Source organism: Pseudophryne corroboree, chromosome 2 (assembly GCF_028390025.1).
Source record: "Pseudophryne corroboree isolate aPseCor3 chromosome 2, aPseCor3.hap2, whole genome shotgun sequence".
Lineage (NCBI taxonomy): Eukaryota > Metazoa > Chordata > Amphibia > Anura > Myobatrachidae > Pseudophryne > Pseudophryne corroboree.
In genome coordinates this window covers 361,424,517-361,447,900 of record NC_086445.1, presented here as the reverse complement: position 1 = coordinate 361,447,900, position 23,384 = coordinate 361,424,517, and the positions used below count along the sequence as shown (strand labels likewise).

The following is a 23,384-nucleotide window of genomic DNA, read 5'->3' as shown; positions in this document are numbered from 1 at the left end:
CCCCTATATTGACAATTGTGTGTAAGAATTTATATCTAAAGCGTTTCTAATCAACTTAGATTTAGTATATGGGGGATGCACAGTTAATTCAAATATAGGGCACTAGTGGTATTTTCTTTTATTTCCCAACTATCAGTGTCAATGCAGTTAATGTTATCTATAAAAGAGTAACTTATCCCCATATTCTCATTGTGTGGGGAAAGGGGTTACAATTGAGGTATTCTATACAATTTACCGCATTCACGTATTAGAGGCAGCACCAAACATCAGTGTCAGCTGAGTGTGACACACACACAGATATATGTGTATACCTTATAGGATGTAATACAGTTTAAGCATAATATCTGACTAACTGTGATTATAGTGAACATTTCAATATCTTATTAGTACATTTAGGTACACAAAAGCACTACTCATCTAAGTATCTTAAGTGGCTCGAATTTTACACAGAAACAAATAATTATACAAGTTGCAGGAGTCATTGTGGTGACCCCACTTTTTAAGAATCTCTCTTACACAACCTTTCCATTCTTTATCACTTATATATTTGTAAATGTCATGTTTTTAACCTCTATATTTTGCTGTATGTGTCCTACTACAAGGACCTTCCTAATATTAATATAAGCAATAAAAGTTACGTTTTACTTTTATAATCAATTCAATAAATAGGTTTTGTGCACCCAACTCAATAACCGCTTTTCTAGTTCTTTTTATGTGTTGTTATATTTTGGTTGTAATAGGGTCGCACCCACACAGAAGCTTAGTCTAATTTAGACACACGAATATTGGGGTTCCAATTGATTTACTCATACATTAAGTTTCTAATATAAACTCATAAGTGTGCAGATGTATTTATCTTGTCTACCTTTAAAAGCCATAAGGTATTTGTCAGGTGCACATTAAACCAAGTAGGCATATTTGCAGTTATATTATGTGTGAAACAGTTGCCAGGTTTTAAGACTCACAGCAGCATCAGTCAGAAATTTTAGTCAAATCATCATGCATGGGAGACCACAAATAGATTGAACTCGATGGACAATTGTCTTTTTTCAACCCCAGATACTATGTTACTCTGTGATAGTGTAGGACCTGCATGAAGGTGGGTACCTTGGCGATCGGTTTGGAGGCTTCTGTGCATTGGCCAATTCACTAACTAAACCACCATCATTTATTTATTGATGTGTTAAGGATAAGTGAGCTTGCTATGGTGAGTGCTGGGTTTTGTGTATGTATGTATTTGAGTGATGTGGCCATGGGCTACATGCACACCACCCTATGAGTGGTAAGTGCACTCGTGTGCCCCGCTCCTGGGGTGGCGAGTGCTGTGGTTTTATAATATAAATATATATGTGTGTGTGTGTGTGTGTGTGTGTGTGTGTGTGTGTGTGTGTGTGTGTATCTTTTGCTGTGATCCTGAGAAAGGGGGTTGCACCCTGAAACGTCAATCCTTTTTGATATCTTTAAGTCTCTTAGTGCCATCTATTCGATTTGGTATAATGTATTATATATATATTACACATACATATACATACATAAACACACGCACAGTATATATACACACACTGTGTATATATATATATATATATATATATATATATATATATTTTTTTTTTAATTACTTATCGGTAAATCCTTTTCTCGTAGTCCGTAGGGGATGCTGGGGTCCACATTAGTACCATGGGGTCCACTAGGAGCCACTGGCACTTTAAGAGTTTGAGAGTGTGGGCTGGCTCCTCCCTCTATGCCCCTCCTACCAGACTCAGTCTAGAAACTGTGCCCGAGGAGACAGACAATTTCGAGAGAAGGATTTTACACAGATAGTGGCGAGATTCACACCAGCTCTCTCACACACACACACACACACACACACAACCAAGCTAACTAGCTTGAAACATCAGCAACGGCTGAACAATATTACTTAACCAAGTAACAAAACAGTACTTAACCAAGAACTAAGCAGTACTGAACAAAGTAACCACTGCAGGAACACGAAGCGCTGGGCGGGCGCCCAGCATCCTCTACGGACTACGAGAAAAGGATTTACCGGTAGGTAATTAAAATCCTATTTTCTCTTACGTCCTAGAGGATGCTGGGGTCCACATTAGTACCATGGGAATGTACCAAAGCTCCCAGAACGGGAGGGAGAGCGCAGAGGCTCCTGCAGAACTGACTGACCAACCTTCAGGTCCTCAGCGGCCAAAGTATCAAACTTGTAGAACTTTGCAAACGTATTCAACCCCGACGAAGTAGCCGCTTGGCAAAGCTGTAAAGCAGAGACACCCCGGGCAGCAGCCCAGGAAGAACCCACCTTACGAGTAGAGTGAGCCTTAACAGACGTAGCACACGTTAATCCTGCGATAGAATACGCATGCTGGATAGTAAACCTGATCCAGAGAGAGATCGTCTGCTTAGAAGCAGGACACCCAAGTTTCTTGGGATCATACAGGACAAACAGAGTCCGATTTTCTGTGACGAGAAGTTCTCTTCACATAGATTTTCAGAGCCATTACAACATCCAAGGACTTTGATGAAATTGAGGCGTCAGTTGCAACTGGCACCAAAATAGGTTGGTTGATATGAAATGCAGACACAACCTTCAGGAGGAACTGCTCACGTGTCTTGAGCTCAGCTCTATCTTCATGGAAGATCAAGTAGGGGCTCTTACAAGACAAAGCCCCCAGCTCTGACACACGTCTAGCAGAAGCTAAGGCCAACAAAGTGACAGCCTTCCATGTGAGAAACTTGACCTCAACCTCCTGTAGAGGCTCGAACCAATCCGATTGGAGAAACTGCAGCACCACGTTAAGATCCCATGGTGCCGTAGGCGGCACAAAGGGAGGCTGAATGTGCAGAACCCCTTTCAAAAAGGTCTGAACCTCTGGGAGGGAAGCAAACTGTTTCTGGAAGAAAATGGATAGGGCAGAAATCTGGACCTTATCAGGTCCCAACCTCAGGCCCATATCTACACGTGCTTGCAGGAAGAGGAGAAACCGTCCCAGTTGAAACTCCACCGTAGGAAACTTCTTGGACTCACACCAAGATATATACATATATACACACACACACACACACACACACACACACACACACCACACACACGTACGTACGTACGTACATACACATAGATTTACGACAATTCCTTTTCTTTGAAATACTTCATGGCAGCACTTGCTATGGGTTAACATCCCCTTCTCCTTAAATAGGAGTTTTTTTCCTCTTAGGTATCCACCTTGGGTATATAGCTGTACTCCTCCCCTTCCTCCTTGTCTTTAGCTGTCTCCGTATAAAAGAGATCCTAGAAGGAAAAAAAACACTGACAACAGGAAGGGCAATTTATGGGCTGCCATGAAGTATTTCAAAGAAAAGGAATTATCTTAAGTATAATTCACTGTTTTATTTTTCCTACTTCATGGCAGCCCTTACTATGGGATATACCAAAGAGATCATGCTTAAGTAATTTTTATTCATACCAAGACTTGTTTAAGAACTTGGTCTCCAAAGTGAGCATTAGCAATATCTAGAGCATAATGTTTAGAAAAAGTATGCACAGATGACCATGTGGCAGCCACACAGATATCCTTGATAGACAGCTGCTCCTTCTTCACCCATGAAACGGACACTGCCCTTGTTGAGTGTGCCTTGATGCCTTCTGGAATCTTACGACCTCTCTTCTGGTACACAAATGAGATCACTTCCTTTATCCATCTTGCAATGGTCTGTTTTGTAGGTGCACAACCTGTACGTGCTCCTGCTGGTATGATAAAGAGATTCTTTGTTCTACTAAACTCCTTTATCCTCTCTAAATATACAGATATTGTTCTTACAAGATCCAACATATGTAACTCTTCTTCTTTCTCGTTAGCTGGTTGAAAGAAGAATGATGGTAAGACACTCTCCTAATTAATATGAAAGGTTGACACCATCTTTGATAAAAAAAAGATGGGTTAGTCCTCAGAAACATCTTATATCGGGAAAGATCCTTAAATATGGTTCTTCTGCCCATAATGCTTGCAATTCACCAACTCTCCTCGCAGAAGTAATAGCAGTGAGAAACAAAACCTTCAAAGTTAATAGTTTCACATCAATTTGTTGTAATGGCTCAAAAGGAGGCTTCATTAAAGCGTTAAGAACTAAATTCAAGTCCCATGATGGTAACACTGACCTAAAATAAGGTCTTAGTCTTCTTATCGCCTGTCAGAACTTCTGGGTGTGTGTTGATAAACAGTTTCTATTTAGACCTAAATGTCTGTCTAACCATACGTTAGACAGACATTAGGTCGACATGGTCAAAAGGTCAACATTCCGTTTTTTGCATTTTTGTGGTTTGTGTGGATAGTTTTGTCATCTGGGACCCCCAATTGTAGAAAGTCATATGCTCGCCACAAAGGTTTATGACCAACTCTATGCCGACATGGATAGAGAATGTATGAAATAGCCCTAAAACATGTTAAAAAAAAAAAAATGTCTATCTTTTTTTATGTCAGCCTTTTGACCCTGTCGACCTAATGTCTGTCTAACATATGGTGTCTAGCTATTGACTGTCTAACTAGACACTGTCCATCTATCAACCAGATACCAGAACTTCTTTACCAGCTCATCCTCTGACAATTTCCTGTCCAACAGGACACTATTTGAACCTTGATCATAAATACTGCCAAACCTTTAGAAAACCCATCATGCAGGAATTGTAGGATCTGTGGTATCTCAGCCGCCATTACATCAAACTTGGCATTCACCCAAGCAACAAAAGTTTTCCATACTCTGTAATATATCTTAGAAGACACCTTCTTTCTGGCCTGGATAAGAAACTGGACTACTGAATCAGATAATCCTTTTTTCCTCAATAACTCCCGCTCAATCTCCAAGCCATCAAATGAAGCTTTTGCGCATCCAGATACATCAGAGGACCCTGGTGCAACAACCCAGGCTCTATCGGTAATGTCCACAGTTTCCAGACTGCCATTCTCAGTACCGATGGGAACCAAGATCTTCTTGGCCAATAAGGAAGAATTGCAACAACTTACACTCCTTCCCTGGTCATCTTCAGGGTGTGGGTGATCAGTGCAAAAGGTGGGAACACATACCCCATCTTGAAAATCCACTTCTGAGAGAGAGTGCAGCTACACTCCTTGTTTGAGGCAGATGATACCTGGGGAAAAAAAATTGGACTACGTTTGCATTCTGACATGTCGCCATGAGATCTATAACTGGCTGCACAAATCTCACTACTTTCTGGAAAACTTTCGTATTCAGCTTCCATTCCCCAGGAAGGACTTGATTCCTGCTTAGTCTGCCGGCACATGGTCTTTGCCAAGGACATGTAAAGCAGTCAGATTCCACATTCTTCTCTGCCCACTTCATAATATAGGACACTTCCATCATTATGGCTCGACTTCTTGTGTCCCCTTGACAGTTCAGATATGCCACCACCGCTGCTTTGTCCGAGAACACTCTTAAGTGATTCCCCTTTAATTTGTCTTGACAACAGTTTATGGCCATCCACACTGCGCTCATCTCTCGCTGATTTGAGGTATATTCTCTTTCTTGGGGGGACCATAACCCTTGACGACCTTCTTCCAGCAGATGCGCTCCCCAACCTATCGAACTTGCGTCTGTTATCAAGATCGAGTATTGGAGCTCCATCAGCGATACCCCTCGACCGTATAATTGCTTGCTTTTCCACCAATAAAGGGAAACCTTTGTCTTCTTTGCCAGACTTATCCGATGACATAATGGAACTTTTTTACCTGGAATATTTCAGTAGGTCCGATTGCAACATTCATCTTCCCCATGTAACCACTTCTACAGTAGATGACATCATCCCCAACAGTCGATCTGCAAGGTGCAATTGTATTTTCTCCTTTCTCGGAACCAGCTAAACTAAATCTTGGATTTTCTTCCGAAAGCACAACAATATAATTCAACGTGTTTATGTGCACACCCAGAAACTGCAATTCTCTTGTTGGTCTCAGCGGACTTTTTTTTCCAATTGATCAGCAACCCATGATGTTGAAGGAAACTCTGCGTGCTTTCCAAAGCTTCCCTCACTAGATCCTCCGATTGCCCTGCAACAAGCAGATCGTCCAGGTATGGCCAAATAATTACTCCTTGTCATCTGAGATGAGCTACAAGAGTTATCAATACTTACGTAAATACCCTTGGAGAGGATGCGAGACCAAAGGGAAGACCGGTAAACTGGAAACGTACCCCTCAGATACTGAATCTTAGGTACTGTCGTGTTTGTTGATAGGGATATGAAAATATGCGTCCTTTAAGTCTATAGAGTCCAGGAAATCTCTCTTTACCCCCATCAGAACTGATTTCAATGTCTCCATATGAAACTTTCTTTTTCTTATAACTTTGTTCAGACCCCTGAGGTCCAATATTGTCCTGGCGATTTTTCTACCAGAAACAGACGGGAATATAACCCTTTGCTTCAAAGCACTCTCCATTTTTTTTATCCATTGAGTCACGCAACATAGCACCATCTTCTATAGGTATAGTAGTCCTGGTTGTCACTTCTGCAACTGCCACATCTACTCTCGGTATGTTACACCAACCCATAAACTCTTCATCCTTAATGGGATACATGCGGTTAATTCTTTTAAGATTACCCAGACACTTGTCCAGATTCTGCCACTCTTTCTGTACAATGTCCTTCACTACTTTATGCACTGGGAAGAACCTATTTTTCTGGACCTGTCTTCAAACAGCAAATCCTGTTCCTCCTGCTGTATCACTTCTTTGTAATTCATTGATTTATACATATTTTTCAATACTATATCCACAATTTCCATATTAAATGATCTATTATCCTCCAGAATCTCTCCTAACTCTGCACTAGACACATCAGCCAGATCCTCCTCAGCCAAACTCTGGTGGTAACATTTCATAATCATAGTCCAGACTAGTCTGGGATCTGGATCTTTTAACTCCTTGCAGAAATTCATCCTTGGATACAAAAGTTTTCTTCATCCATTCCATCAACTCTACTAACTGACTGGATGCATCAGCAACAGGTACAGATTCTTTAGTGCAATCATTACACAAAAACTCATCCCCTGAGAATGGTTCATCACATGCAGGACAAATCCTAGACAGATTCTTTTTCTTGCAACTCCTCTTCTTTGCTCCAGAAATAGGCACACTAGAATACAATCAATGAACTAATCAGGAATCCTAATTCACCTAAGAACATGTATAATGTGTAACCAGCCCCCTGAGAGGACTTACCTCTGCTTGGCAGAAACAGGCTTTTGGGGAGAAGGCTCTTCCATGCTGATTCCGGTAAACAGAAGGCTCCAAAGCTGCTCCATACTTCCTGGTGTGCTTTGATCTGGCTGGGCACATGCGCAGTGGGCCGCCGCAATGCATCCTGGGATTGAACGTGTCACCGGCACATCCGGCACGTGTCACCCACCTAGAGGCCGCGGGAACCCGGTAATACAGCGGCGGTGAACACCGGGCCACTGACCTCCCGTTCACTGCCATACCAGTGCACCATGCTACTGCGTCCAGCCTCTCCCCAGGGCGCAAACCCACCACAGAATGCAGCTCCACCGCAGCCATTCTGGGAACAAACATGAGGTAAGCCCTCTAAAATAACAAACAACCTCACACTGTCTATACTGAAGGAGACCGGAAAATAGACGAGGAGAAAGGGGAGCGGTACAGCTATATACCCAAGGTGGGCGGATCCTAAGAGAAAAATCCTCCTGTCTAAGTAAGGAGAAGGGATGTTAACCCATAGTAAGGGCTGCCATGAAGTAGGAAAAAGAAATATAGCTGTAAACTACTATTTGATATGGAATATAATTCCATTCTCTGCAATGCAAAGACAGGAGTGTTGTTTCAGAAAATTAAATTAATGCCTGTAGTTACAGGTCTCTAACATGTGACAGAAAAAAATAAGTATGTAAAACAGATAACAGAAAATACATGCTTGATAACATGAAATGCTGTATTTTGACAGAATAAGACAGTCTATTCCTTGTCACCTTTCCAGAGCATTTAAGAAACCAATAGAGTTCAAGTTTACTGTGCACTGCAATTTTATTTGATCATCTTCCAAAGCACATACAATTTCATTATGACACTTAAATACTGTTTGCCCTTCATGGCTGTGGCTGATAAAGTTGTTGAGCCGGGTGTGTGAGCAGTCGGAGACTTTTTACAGGTCCAGTATGTGACATCAGAGATGGGGCCCGCACCAATAAATCCTGTTCCGTTTCTGCCTGTTAATGCCTACAGTGAGTGCATTATACGAGTCCCCTTATGTTTGTTCATACTTCACACAAAATGATATGCTTATCTATCTTTCCTATGGCCATATCTTAGATCCCTCTGTAGACAACTGAAATCTTTGAGAAACTAGGTTATATCTAGGAAACAGATTTATATTTTAGGAAACCAGAGAAAGGTGTACCCATTACCTCAAAATTATTATGTGCTGTGACTACATGTTTCCATAAATAGCTCTCCTGTATTAACAATATGAACATTATACTGTTTGTACCTTGCTATTGTGGAGCACTCAATGTGCCAACCAGGCCTTCCTTTACCCCATGGAGACACCCAAAAAGGCTCTTCCGGTTTAGCAGACTTCCACAAGGCAAAATCTCTGGGGGACCTCTTGTCACTTTCAGCTGTAAAACATAAAATGTGCTGAGATCTCAGAGCTAGAAGACAGACTGCAGTACAGTACTACAATGAGCACATTTCCCTTCATGATTTACCTACATTATCTTTCAAACAAAGTGAAAGGGTCTTATTAACTGCAGAAGGGATGCGGTCTGGATTTGACACTCACTACTATATGTCCACAGTGAGTATGACCACCTGACCATGCCAGCTGCAGGAATCCTGACACGGCTGTAGTGCTACCTACTGCTATGTTTATAGCTATAACACCCACACGCAAAGCAGACTGAGCAACTATTACAGGCAGCATACAGCTAGAACCCCAACAATTTCTCCATCTCATGTCAACAGAAGGAGAAAACACGTACCCAAATACTGGCATCTTAAGCTATATGTTTCCTACATTAACAGGCGTATTCATGCTAAAATATGTATTATGTCAAAAATGCACTTTGTGCTGCAGGCCAGCATTTCTGAACTTTTCTACAGGACTATGGGCCCGAATCAGAGGGTGATGCAGTTGCAGCAGATTTGTGAAAATTTGCTAATGAAGCTGCTATAGGGCTTTGTAGAGAGATGACCACTTAAGGAGTCTCTGATCCGCTACTTGCATATAAAGACTCACCATCGGACTTCGAAAGCTACCCTATGATTTCTCAGAATGTCCGTCACAAGTAAGCTGCCAGAGTCACACTACAACTGCGTACGAAGTCGCAGGCTCAGACCCTCCCCCAAACCGGATGGAACACTTCTGCATTTTTAAAGCCACCATCAGTTTCTCACCTGTCACTCGCTATGCAAATAAAACCTCAATCTACAATCAATAACCAATCACTGCGTGTGCGCAGTGTGACTACTGCATGAACAGTACTAACATCACTCAAATGCACAAACATCAGCACCGCGTCCACCACTAAATTAAGCACTATGGGGCTTATTTATCAACGAGTGATGAAACTCGTTGTGAATGATAAAACTCGTCTCATATGATAAATGGTGCTCCAGCCAATCAGAGCTCCTGTCATGTGTTCCGCTACTAACTGTCATGTGTTTGAAATAGGACAGTTGGGAGCTGATTGGCTGGAGCATAACTAATACGCAACAAGTTTTATCATTCACAACAAGTTTTATCTCCCTTGCCTTGAAAAAGATACTGCATAGCATTGAAACGCGTCGGAAAGGAGCTTTATATTTTGGGACATATTGGAGCAGACTGGTGTGGAGACAACAACGGTTCCGGTGACGTCTGGTTTTACTACACCCATGCCTGGTTAGTTAGTTTACTTTTTCTGGGTATACAATTCCACATGGTGAGAACCCAATTTGTTCCCTGTACCTGTGTTTTTATGTGGAATAAAACAGTGTTACACTATACCAGATATTTCTTTCATGTCGATGATAATCTGAAGCTAGCAATATCTAGAGTGAAGTAAGATGTGGAAGAAAGCTCCATTAAGGTGTAACCTTCTCCAACTGTTGTCTAATATACTAGTATACCATTCTTCTTGGTACAAGTCTTATCTATACAGATTTATTCAGAAATAGTTTAGATTGTTGCAATATTACACTACTGTATCTATCTTTATTTTTCTTATGTATTTGGAGACATAAGGTGTTTAACGGACAGTTTTTTTTCCATTGAGGATTTCGGTCTATGGTGAATTAAATCAGCGCCTGTGGACCATTTGGTGATATCATATTGTATGGAGTCTTCTCTCTAATTGATAAATGGTATTTAACAGAATTTCGAAACGTTGAGTATAAATAAGAATTGAGGAAACAAGAAAAAATAGGATTTTAATACCTACCAGTAAATCCTTTTCTCCTAGTCCGTAGAGGATGCTGGGGACTCCAAAAGGACCATGGGGTATAGACGGGATCTGCAGGAGACATGGGCACACTAAAAGACTTTGACTGGGTGTGAACTGGCTCCTCCCTCTATGCCCCTCCTCCAGACCTCCGTTATAGGAACTGTGCCCAGGGGAGACGGACATTTTGAGGAAAAGGATTTTTGTTAAACTAAGGGTGAGATACACACCAGCTCACACCACCAACACACAGTACAACTGGATTAGCAGGAATACCAGATAACAGTATGAACGAAAAAACAGCAACAAGCTGAACGTAACCGAAAAACAACTATCGTGTAACTGAAAACAACAACCAATAATACAACTGCAAGTACGCACTGGGATGGGCGCAAAGCATCCTCTACGGACTAGGAGAAAAGGATTTACCGGCAGGTATTAAAATCCTATTTTCTCTTACGTCCTAGAGGATGCTGGGGACTCCAAAAGGACCATGGGGTCTATACCAAAGCTCCAGACCGGGCGGGAGAGTGCGGACGATTCTGCAGCACCGATTGAGCAAACATGAGGTCCTCCTCAGCCAGGGTATCAAACTTACAGAACTTAGCAAAAGTGTTTGAACCCGACCACGTAGCTGCTCGGCAAAGTTGAAGTGCCGAGACCCCTCGGGCAGCCGCCCAAGACGAGTCCACCTTCCTGGTAGAATGGGCCTTTACTGACTTCAGCAATGGCAACCCAGCCGAAGAGTGAGCATGCTGAATCGTATTACAAATCCAGCGTGCAATAGTCTGCTTGGAAGCAGTATTTCCAATCTTGTTGGAAGCATACAGGACAAACAGTGTTTCCGATTTCCTAACAAGAGCCGTTCTGGCGACATAAATTTTTAAAGCTCTTACGACATCAAGAGACTTTGGGACTGCGAAAGCCTCCGTAGCCACAGGTACCACAATAGGTTGATTTATGTGAAACGAAGAAACCACCTTCGGCAGAAATTGTTGACGAGTCATCAATTCCGCTCTATCCACATGAAAAATCAAATATGGGCTCTTGTGAGACAAAGCCGCCAATTCTGACACTTGTCTGGCAGACGCCAAGGCCAAAAGCATGACCACTTTCCAAGTGAGAAACTTTAACTCAACCTTTCGCAAAGGTTCAAACCAGTGAGACATAAGAAACTGTAACACCACTTCAAGAACCCACGGGGGGCACAAACGGAGGATGGATATGCAGCACTCCCTACACGAAAGTCTGAACCTCAGGAAGTGCGGCCAATTCTTTTTGAAAGAAAATAGATAAAGCTGAAATCTGCACTTTGATGGAACCCAATTTCAGGCCTGCATCCACGCCTGCCTGCAAAAAATGGAGGAAACGACCCAAGTGAAACTCCTCTGCAGAAGCTGCTTTGGTTTCACACCACGACACATATTTTCTCCAAATACGGTGATAATGTTTTGCCGTGACCTCCTTTCTAGCCTGAAAGAGAGTGGGGATGACTTCCCCGGGAATACCTTTCCGAGCTAGGATTTGGCGTTCAACCTCCACGCCGTCAAACGCAGCCGCGGTAAGTCCAGAAACACGCATGGCCCCTGCAGTAACAGGTCCTCACTTAGAGGAAGCGGCCAAGGATTTTCTATGAGTAATTCCTGGAGATCCGGATACCAGGCCCTCCGTGGCCAATCTGGAACGACGAGTATTGCCTGAACCCTTGTTCGTCTTATAATCCTCAACACTCTTGGAATGAGAGGAAGTGGAGGGAACACATACACCGACTGAAACACCCACGGAGTTACCAGGGCGTCCACTGCACTGGCTTGGGGGTCCCTTGACCTGGAACAATACCTCGGAAGCTTCTTGTTGAGGCGAGACGCCATCATGTCTATTTGAGGAATTCCCCAACGCCTTGTCACTTCTGCAAATACCTTTTGATGAAGGGCTCACTCTTCTGGATGGAGATCGTGTCTGCTGAGGAAGTCTGCTTCCCGGTTGTCCATGCCCGGAAGGAAGAATGCTGACAGAGCGCTCACGTGCTGTTCCACCCAGCGGAGAACACTTGTGGCCTCCGCCATTGCCGCCCTGCTCTTTGTTCCGCCCTGGCGTTTAACGTACGCCACCGCTGTTATGTTGTCCGACTGGATCAGGACAGGGAGACCTTGAAGAAGGTTTTTCGCTTGCAGGAGGCCATTGTAAATGGCTCTTAACTCGAGAACATTTATGTGGAGACAAGATTCCTGGCTTGACCATTTTCCCTGGAAACTTCTTCCTTGTGTGACTGCACCCCAACCTCGGAGACTTGCATCTGTGGTCAGTAGGACCCAATCCTGGATTCCGAATCGGCATCCCTCTAGAATGTGAGAGCCTTGCAGCCACCACAGGAGAGAAATTCTGGTCCTGGAAGATAGACTTATTTTCCGGTGCATGTGCAGGTGAGACCCGGACCATTTGTTCAGCAGATCCCACTGAAACACCCGGGCACGAAACCTGCCAAACGGAATGGCTTCGTAAGCCGCAACCATCTTTCCTAGCACTCGGGTGCATTGACGAATCGACACTCTTGCCGGTCACAGAATCTCCCTGACCATAGTCTGGATTTCCAGAGCTTTTTCCGCCAGAAGAAACACCCTCCGTAGTTCCGTGTCTAGAATCATGCCCAAGAAGGGCAGCCGAGTTGTCGGAATCAAGTGAGACTTTGGCAAATTTAGAATCCAACCATGATGTTGCAGAACCGTCAGGGAGAGTTCCACATTTCTTAGCAACTGCTCTTTTGATCTCGCCTTTATCAGGAGATCGTCCAAGTACGGGATAATTGTGACCCCCTGCTTGCGTAGGAGTACCATCATTTCCGCCATCACCTTGGTGAAGACCCTCGGGGGCCATGGAAAGCCCAAACGGCAACGTCTGAAATTGGTAATGACAATCCTGCACCGCAAATCTTAGGAAGGCCTGATGAGGAGGATATATATCGGGACGTGTAAGTAGGCATCCTTTATGTCGACTGACGCCATAAAATACCCTCTTTTAGGCTGGAGATCACAGCTCGAAGAGATTCCATCTTGAACTTGAAAGTTTTCAAGTATGGATTGAGGGATTTTAGGTTAAGAATCGGTCTGACCGAGCCGTCCGGCTTCGGCACGACAAAGAGGCTCGAATGGAACCCTTTCCCCCGTGGGACGGGGGAACCGGGACAATGACCCTCTGTTGACACAGCTTTTGTATCGCAGCATTTACCACTTCTCTTTCTGGAAGAGAAACTGGCAAGGCCGATTTGAAAAAGCGGCAGGGGGGCATCTCCTGAAACTCCAGTTTGTACCCTTGGGACACTATGTCTAAGACCCAAGGATCCAGGGCCGATTGAAACCAGACCTGACTGAAGATTCGGAGACGGCCCCCCCACCGGCACGGACTCCCGCAGGGGAGCCCCAGCGTCATGCGGTGGACTTGGTAGAGGCGGGGGAGGACTTTTGGTCCTGGGCTCCAGACACAGCAGCGACCTTTTTCCCCTTCCTCTACCCTTTGAAGCGAGGAAGGACGAGCCCTTTCCTTTTTTGTATTTATTAGGCCGAAAGGACTGCATCTGATAATGGGGCGCCTTTTTCTGTTGTGTGGGAACATAAGGAAGAAAAGAGGACTTACCCGCAGTAGCGGTAGACACCAGGTCAGCAAGGCCGTCACCAAACAAGACACTACCTTTAAAGGGGAGAGCTTCCATAGCTTTCTTGGAGTCGACATCAGCATTCCATTGATGAATCCACAGCGCCCTCCTGGCCGAGACCGCCATGGCATTGGCCCTTGATCCCAAGAGGCCAATATCCCTCGCCGCATCCTTTAGGTAATCTGCAGCGTCCTTGATATAACCAAGAGTCAAAAGAATGTTATCCTCATCAAGGGTATCCATGTCAGAAGCTAAATTATCAGCCCACTTAGCAATAGCACTACTCACCCACGCCGACGCCACAGCAGGCCTGAGTAGTGCACCAGTAGTAACGAAAATGGCCTTCAACGTCGTCTCCTGCTTGCGATCCGCCGGATCCTTGAGGGCAGCCGCGTCAGGAGATGGAAGCGCCACCTTTTTGGACAGTCGGGACAGAGCCTTGTCCACATTGGGAGACGACTCATTTCTCCCTGTCGTCAGAGGGGAAAGGATATGCCATAAAAATTCTCTTGGGATTCTGCCACCTTTTGTCAGGCGACTCCCAAGCCTTTTCACAAAGAGCGTTCAGTTCATGAGAGGGGGGAAACGTCACTTCAGGCTTTTTTCCCTTATACAAACAAGCCCTCTTATCTGGAACAGGGGGCTCTTCAGAAATATGTAAAACATCTATAATAGCCACAATCATGTACTGAATACTCTTAACCACTTTCGGATGTAAACTAGCCTCATTGAAGTCGACACTGGAATCAGAGTCTGTGTCGGTATCTGTATCTGCCATCTGGGTAAATGAACGTTTTTGTGACCCTGAGGGGGTCTGTACCTGAGACAAAGCGTCCTCCATGGATTTTCTCCATGTTTGTGTCTGAGAATCAGATTTATCCAGCCTCTTAGACAATAACGCCACATTTGCATTCAATGTACTCAACATATTCACCCAATCAGCAGTCGGCTGTGCCGACAGTCATTCCCAAATCTTTCTCCGCGCCCCCAGTAACTTCCTCCTGAGAGGAACACTCAGCCTCGGACATGTCGACACTCAGTACCGACACACCCACACCGGCCAAAAGGGGACAGACCCACAGGGAAGCCTGTAGAGAGAACACAGAGGGAGTATGCCAGCTCACACCCCAGCGCCCATATACTACTAAATAAATAATATATGATGGCTGCGCTGTAATTATATATACATATATAGCACCAAATTGTCTGTGCCCCCTCCCCCCGTTTTGCTCCCCAGTACTTGTAAGGAGAGTGGAGGTCCGGGCCAGCGTCTCTGCAGCGGCTGTGAAGAGATAAAATGGCGCTGGTAAGCTTTGCGGCTAAGCCCCGCCCCTTCCCGGCACGCTGTAGTCCCGCTTAAATTTGAATTTTTTTTTATACTGGCGGGGGTATCGTACATGGTGCCCGGGCACCGAATATGCATCTTTTGCCAGTGAAAAGACCCTCGGTAACTTGCTGCCCGGGGCGCTCCCCCCCAGCGCCCTGCACCCTGTGAGTGCCGTTGGTGTATGTGTGGGAGCATGGGGCGCAGCGCGACCGCTGCGCTGTACCTCCGTTACTGAAGTCTTCTGCCGTCACTGAAGTCTTCTGTTCTTCTAATACTCACCCGGCTTCTTACTTCTGGCTTCTGTGAGGGGGGTGACGGCGCGGCTCCGGGAACAAGCAGCTAGGCGCACCAAGTGATAGAACCTTCTGGAGCTAATGGTGTTCAGTAGCCTAAGAAGCAGAGCCCTTAACTCAGAAGAAGTAGGTCTGACTTCTCTCCCCTCAGTCCCACGATGCAGGGAGCCTGTAGCCAGCAGGTCTCCCTGAAAATAAAAAAGCCTAACAAAGTCTTTCCAGAGAAACTCAGTAGAGCTCCCCTAGTGTGTGTCCAGTCTCTCATGGGCACAGAATCTAACTGAGGTCTGGAGGAGGGGCATAGAGGGAGGAGCCAGTTCACACCCAGTCAAAGTCTTTTAGTGTGCCCATGTCTCCTGCGGATCCCGTCTATACCCCATGGTCCTTTTGGAGTCCCCAGCATCCTCTAGGACGTAAGAGAAAAAAGCTGCTATAGTTTACAAACTGCATAACAATCATACTAAAAACTGTACAGATAAACTGTAGACCGATTTTTAGAGCTATATAAAATAAGAATTTACTTACCGATAATTCTATTTCTCGTAGTCCGTAGTGGATGCTGGGAACTCCGTAAGGACCATGGGGAATAGCGGCTCCGCAGGAGACTGGGCACAAAAGTAAACGCTTTAGGACTACCTGGTGTGCACTGGCTCCTCCCCCTATGACCCTCCTCCAAGCCTCAGTTAGGATACTGTGCCCGGACGAGCGTACACAATAAGGAAGGATTTTGAATCCCGGGTAAGACTCATACCAGCCACACCAATCACACCGTACAACCTGTGATCTGAACCCAGTTAACAGCATGATAACAGAGGAGCCTCTGAAAAGATGGCTCACAACAATAATAACCCGATTTTTGTAACAATAACTATGTACAAGTATTGCAGACAATCCGCACTTGGGATGGGCGCCCAGCATCCACTACGGACTACGAGAAATAGAATTATCGGTAAGTAAATTCTTATTTTCTCTGACGTCCTAGTGGATGCTGGGAACTCCGTAAGGACCATGGGGATTATACCAAAGCTCCCAAACGGGCGGGAGAGTGCGGATGACTCTGCAGCACCGAATGAGAGAACTCCAGGTCCTCCTCAGCCAGGGTATCAAATTTGTAGAATTTAGCAAACGTGTTTGCCCCTGACCAAGTAGCTGCTCGGCAAAGTTGTAAAGCCGAGACCCCTCGGGCAGCCGCCCAAGATGAGCCCACTTTCCTTGTGGAATGGGCTTTTACAGATTTTGGCTGTGGCAGGCCTGCCACAGAATGTGCAAGCTGAATTGTACTACAAATCCAACGAGCAATAGTCTGCTTAGAAGCAGGAGCACCCAGCTTGTTGGGTGCATACAGGATAAACAGCGAGTCAGATTTTCTGACTCCAGCCGTCCTGGAAACATATTTTCAGGGCCCTGACTACGTCCAGCAACTTGGAGTCCTCCAAGTCCCTAGTAGCCGCAGGTACCACAATAGGCTGGTTCAAGTGAAACGCTGAAACCACCTTAGGGAGAAATTGAGGACGAGTCCTCAATTCTGCCCTGTCCGTATGAAAAATTAGGTAAGGGCTTTTATAGGATAAAGCCGCCAATTCTGAGACACGCCTGGCTGACGCCAGGGCTAACAGCATTACCACTTTCCATGTGAGATATTTTAAGTCCACAGTGGTGAGTGGTTCAAACCAATGTGATTTTAGGAACCCCAAAACTACATTGAGATCCCAAGGTGCCACTGGAGGCACAAAAGGAGGCTGTATATGCAGTACCCCCTTGACAAACGTCTGAACTTCAGGAACTGAAGCCAATTCTTTCTGGAAGAAAATCGACAGGGCCGAAATTTGAACCTTAATGGACCCTAATTTTAGGCCCATAGACAGTCCTGTTTGCAGGAAATGCAGGAAACGACCCAGTTGAAATTCTTCTGTAGGGGCCTTCCTGGCCTCACACCACGCAACATATTTACGCCAAATACGGTGATAATGTTGCACGGTTACATCCTTCCTGGCTTTGATCAGGGTAGGGATGACTTCATCCGGAATGCCTTTTTCCTTCAGGATCCGGCGTTCAACCGCCATGCCGTCAAACGCAGCCGCGGTAAGTCTTGGAACAGACAGGGTCCCTGCTGGAGCAGGTCCTTTCTTAGAGGTAGAGGCCACGGGTCCTCCGTGAGCATCTCTTGAAGTTCCGGGTACCAAGTCCTTCTTGGCCAATCCGGAGCCACGAGTATAGTCCTTACTCCTCTCCTTCTTATGATTCTCAGTACCTTGGGTATGAGAGGCAGAGGAGGGAACACATACACTGACTGGTACACCCACGGTGTTACCAGAGCGTCCACAGCTATTGCCTGAGGGTCCCTTGACCTGGCGCAATATCGGTCTAGTTTTTTGTTGAGGCGGGACGCCATCATGTCCACCTTTGGTTTTTCCCAACGGTTCACAATCATGTGGAAGACTTCTGGGTGAAGTCCCCACTCCCCCGGGTGGAGGTCGTGTCTGCTGAGGAAGTCTGCTTCCCAGTTGTCCACTCCCGGAATGAACACTGCTGACAGTGCTATCACATGATTTTCCGCCCAGCGAAGAATCCTTGCAACTTCTGCCATTGCCCTCCTGCTTCTTGTGCCGCCCTGTCTGTTTACGTGGGCGACTGCCGTGATGTTGTCCGACTGGATCAACACCGGCTGACCCTGAAGCAGAGGCCTTGCTTGACTTAGGGCATTGTAAATGGCCCTTAGTTCCAGGATATTTATGTGAAATGACGTTTCCATGCTTGACCACAAGCCCTGGAAATTTTTTCCCTGTGTGACTGCTCCCCAGCCTCTCAGGCTGGCATCCGTGGTCACCAGGACCCAGTCCTGAATGCCGAATCTGCGGCCCTCTAGAAGATGAGCACTCTGCAACCACCACAGGAGAGACACCCTTGTCCTTGGAGACAGGGTTATCCGCTGATGCATCTGAAGATGCGATCCGGACCATTTGTCCAGCAGATCCCACTGAAAAGTTCTTGCGTGGAATCTGCCGAATGGAATCGCTTCGTAAGAAGCCACCATTTTTCCCAGGACCCTTGTGCATTGATGCACTGACACTTGGCCTGGTTTTAGGAGGTTCCTGACTAGCTCGGATAACTCCCTGGCTTTCTCCTCCGGGAGAAACACCTTTTTCTGGACTGTGTCCAGAATCATCCCTAGGAACAGCAGACGTGTCGTCGGAATCAGCTGCGATTTTGGAATATTTAGAATCCACCCGTGCTGTCGTAGTACTACTTGAGATAGTGCTACTCCGACCTCTAACTGTTCTCTGGACCTTGCCCTTATCAGGAGATCGTCCAAGTAAGGGATAATTAAGACGCCTTTTCTTCGAAGAAGAATCATCATTTCGGCCATTACCTTGGTAAAGACCCGGGGTGCCGTGGACAATCCAAACGGCAGCGTCTGAAACTGATAGTGACAGTTCTGTACCACAAACCTGAGGTACCCTTGGTGAGAAGGGCAAATTGGGACATGGAGGTAAGCATCCTTGATGTCCAGAGACACCATATAGTCCCCTTCTTCCAGGTTCGCTATCACTGCTCTGAGTGACTCCATCTTGAATTTGAACCTTTGTATGTAAGTGTTCAATGATTTCAGATTTAAAATAGGTCTCACCGAGCCGTCCGGCTTCGGTACCACAAACAGCGTGGAATAATACCCCTTTCCCTGTTGTAGGAGGGGTACCTTGATTATCACCTGCTGGGAATACAGCTTGTGAATGGCTTCCAATACCGCCTCCCTGTCGGAGGGAGACGTTGGTAAAGCAGACTTCAGGAACCGGCGAGGGGGAGACGTCTCGAATTCCAATTTGTACCCCTGAGATACTACCTGCAGGATCCAGGGGTCCACTTGCGAGTGAGCCCACTGCGCGCTGAAATTCTTGAGACGACCCCCCACCGTACCTGAGTCCGCTTGTAAGGCCCCAGCGTCATGCTGAGGACTTGGCAGAAGCGGGGGAGGGCTTTTGTTCCTGGGAAGAGGCTGCCTGCTGCAGTCTTTTTCCCCTTCCTCTGCCCCGGGGCAGATATGAGTGGCCTTTTGCCCGCTTGCCCTTATGGGGACGAAAGGACTGAGCCTGAAAAGACGGTGTCTTTTTCTGCTGAGAGGTGACCTGGGGTAAAAAGGTGGATTTCCCAGCCGTTGCCGTGGCCACCAGGTCCGATAGACCGACCCCAAATAACTCCTCCCCTTTATACGGCAATACTTCCATATGCCGTTTGGAATCCGCATCACCTGACCACTGTCGCGTCCATAACCCTCTTCTGGCAGAAATGGACAGCGCACTTACTCTTGATGCCAGAGTGCAAATATCCCTCTGTGCATCTCGCATATATAGAAATGCATCCTTTAAATGCTCTATAGTCAATAATATACTGTCCCTGTCCATGGTATCAATATTTTCAGTCAGGGAATCCGACCAAGCCACCCCAGCACTGCACATCCAGGCTGAGGCGATTGCTGGTCTCAGTATAACACCAGTATGTGTGTATATACTTTTTAGGATATTTTCCAGCTTCCTATCAGCTGGCTCCTTGAGGGCGGCCGTATCCGGAGACGGTAACGCCACTTGTTTTGATAAGCGTGTGAGCGCCTTATCTACCCTAGGGGGTGTTTCCCAACGCGCCCTAACCTCTGGCGGGAAAGGGTATAATGCCAATAATTTTTTAGAAATTAGCAGTTTTTTATCGGGGGAAACCCACGCTTCATCACACACCTCATTTAATTCATCTGATTCAGGAAAAACTACGGGTAGTTTTTTCACACCCCACATAATACCCTTTTTTGTGGTACTTGTAGCATCAGAAATGTTCAAAACCTCCTTCATTGCCGTGATCATGTAACGTGTGGCCCTACTGGAAAACACGGTTGTTTCCTCACCGTCGACACAGGAGTCAGTGTCCGTGTCTGGGTCTGTGTCGACCATCTGAGGTAACGGGCGCTTTAGAGCCCCTGACGGTGTTTGAGACGCCTGGACAGGTATTAACTGTTTTTCCGGCTGTCTCATGTCGTCAACAGTCTTTTGTAAAGTGCTGACGCTATCACGTAATTCCTTCCATAAGACCATCCAGTCAGGTGTCTACTCCCTAGGGGGTGACATCACTATTACAGGCAATTGCTCCGCCTCCATACCATTTTCCTCCTCATACATGTCGACACAACGTACCGACACACAGCACACACACAGGGAATGCTCTGATAGAGGACAGGACCCCACTAGCCCTTTGGGGAGACAGAGGGAGAGTTTGCCAGCACACACCAGAGCGCTATATATATATATATATATATATATATATATATATATATATATATATACAGGGATAACCTTATATAAGTGTTTTTCCCTTATATAGCTGCTGTATTTATTAATCTGCCAAATTAGTGCCCCCCCTCTCTTGTTTTACCCTGTTTCTGTAGTGCAGGACTGCAGGGGAGAGTCAGGGAGACGTCCTTCCAGCGGAGCTGTGAGGGAAAATGGCGCTTGTGTGCTGAGGAGATAGGCTCCGCCCCCTTCTCGGCGGCCTTTCTCCCGCTTTTTTAAGGAAAAACTGGCAGGGGTTAAATGCATCCATATAGCCCAGGAGCTATATGTGATGTATTTTTAGCCATCTAAGGTGTTTTTATTGCGTCTCAGGGCGCCCCCCCCCAGCGCCCTGCACCCTCAGTGACCGGAGTGTGAAGTGTGCTGAGAGCAATGGCGCACAGCTGCGGTGCTGTGCGCTACCTTATTGAAGACAGGACGTCTTCTGCCGCAGATTTCCCGGACCTCTTCTGTCTTCTGGCTCTGTAAGGGGGCCGGCGGCGCGGCTCTGGGACCCATCCATGGCTGGGCCTGTGATCGTCCCTCTGGAGCTAATGTCCAGTAGCCTAAGAAGCCCAATCCACTCTGCACGCAGGTGAGTTCGCTTCTTCTCCCCTTAGTCCCTCAGTGCAGTGAGCCTGTTGCCAGCAGGACTCACTGAAAATAAAAAACCTAATTTAAACTTTTACTCTAAGCAGCTCAGGAGAGCCACCTAGTATGCACCCTTCTCGTTCGGGCACAAAAATCTTAACCGAGGCTTGGAGGAGGGTCATAGGGGGAGGAGCCAGTGCACACCAGGTAGTCCTAAAGCTTTTACTTTAGTGCCCAGTCTCCTGCGGAGCCGCTATTCCCCATGGTCCTTACGGAGTTCCCAGCATCCACTAGGACGTCAGAGAAATGACAATAATAATACAGTTTTGTATGTGTGATACACTAAGGTCTGTGCTTTTCCATTGCCGAAATGCGAGTATGCAGAAGCATTACCTTACATGCACTGAGCAGCACTCCTGGCAGACCACACATTTTACTTCACATGCACTTTTAATGTTCTAATCTAAGCAGACTAAATTGAAGACATCCTGCCACTGGCACTGCCCCAACCTCTTTGCTCACACGTTTTGTAGCTTTGTTCATTCAGAAACCGATATGGGCGCTCGTGCGGAAGACGCCTCCATATAAAACTTGTACGATAATCCTTGTTTAATTTTACAATTAATAATTTCATAAATGTGTACAGCTAAAATATATAACAACTGATGCATATAATGTAACATGAAAAGTATATTATGAGGTTACGAAGACAAATGCTTGTCAAAATGATTTTATAGATGAAAACTAGGGACTCGCTCACGCTTTATTGTTGATTCACTTGTCACAAGTGTTAAGATAATCTACTTACGGAGGGGCGTGGTCTAGGGTCTGAAGGAGGCAGACGTGTTTGAGGAGAGCTCCTGAGACCCATAGCCCAAAACACCTATTTCCCTGATATCCACGCCTCATAAACCACCCTAAATCATCTGCTGCCCTCCTGGTGCCCCCCGGCTGAGACCCCTGAAGCACCGCGGAATCGGGGAGCAGTTTTAACTGCTCCCGCGGATTGCGGCCTGCAGGACTAGAAGAAGCCGGGGCCTCGATTTTGAACAATAGGCCGGGGACGGCTGCGGGACCCGCTGCGCGGGCCGCGAACATCAGACAGAGCCCTAAAGACTCACCTGCCGCCGGCCGCTTGCCGCGGCTAGTTGTTTCCTCCCTGCTCTAAGCTCCCACCGTGACGGGGACCCGGCAGCTCGTCGGACGGAAAGACGAGAGAAGACGCCCGGCGGCCATCTTGGGCTCAGTGAAAGGTACTGTGCTGTACTTTCACTGCAGCTACGTATGTAAGGGAGAGAAGGGGGAACCGCAGGGCTGGACCAAATAGGCTTGGTCACAATATAAAACACCATAAATACAGTCACAGTACCCCCCACACCCATCCATCCATCCACTTAATAATTTCTCTATATTTGCTGGCTGACTCCCTACCCGGTGGCCTGGAGTCCGGTGGCTACACCCTGATCGGGCCATATCAGAGGCACCATCGCTATAAGTGAAAGAATGGGCCCATAGCCTAGTGCATGCCTGCCTGATGCTACCCTAAGACCACGAGGGGGGTTCTTGCACGATGACGGCCCTCATGCTATATAATACCGAGGAAATGTGAAAGTGTAATTTTAAACAGCTATATCTAAAGACCGATCTCATGGTGAAAGGGATAAAAAAAAAAAAGAAGGCCAAGACTAAGCCGGACGAGATCCCACCCCCCGCGAATCGATGTTCATCAGATCTACGTCGGTTCCTAACTTCTCCAGCCTCGAC

At 46.2% G+C, this 23,384-nt stretch overlaps 1 protein-coding gene across 2 annotated transcripts in view; it reads right to left on the bottom strand.

The window, feature by feature from the left end:
- CARS2 (cysteinyl-tRNA synthetase 2, mitochondrial) overlaps positions 1-23,384 on the bottom strand; it is a 208,820-nt gene that overhangs the window by 96,247 nt on the left and 89,189 nt on the right. For both annotated transcript variants that reach the window (XM_063953167.1, XM_063953166.1), the window contains exon 7: positions 8,516-8,645. In XM_063953167.1, coding sequence (XP_063809237.1) covers positions 8,516-8,645 — 130 coding nt within the window. The remainder of the gene's footprint in view (positions 1-8,515; positions 8,646-23,384) is intronic.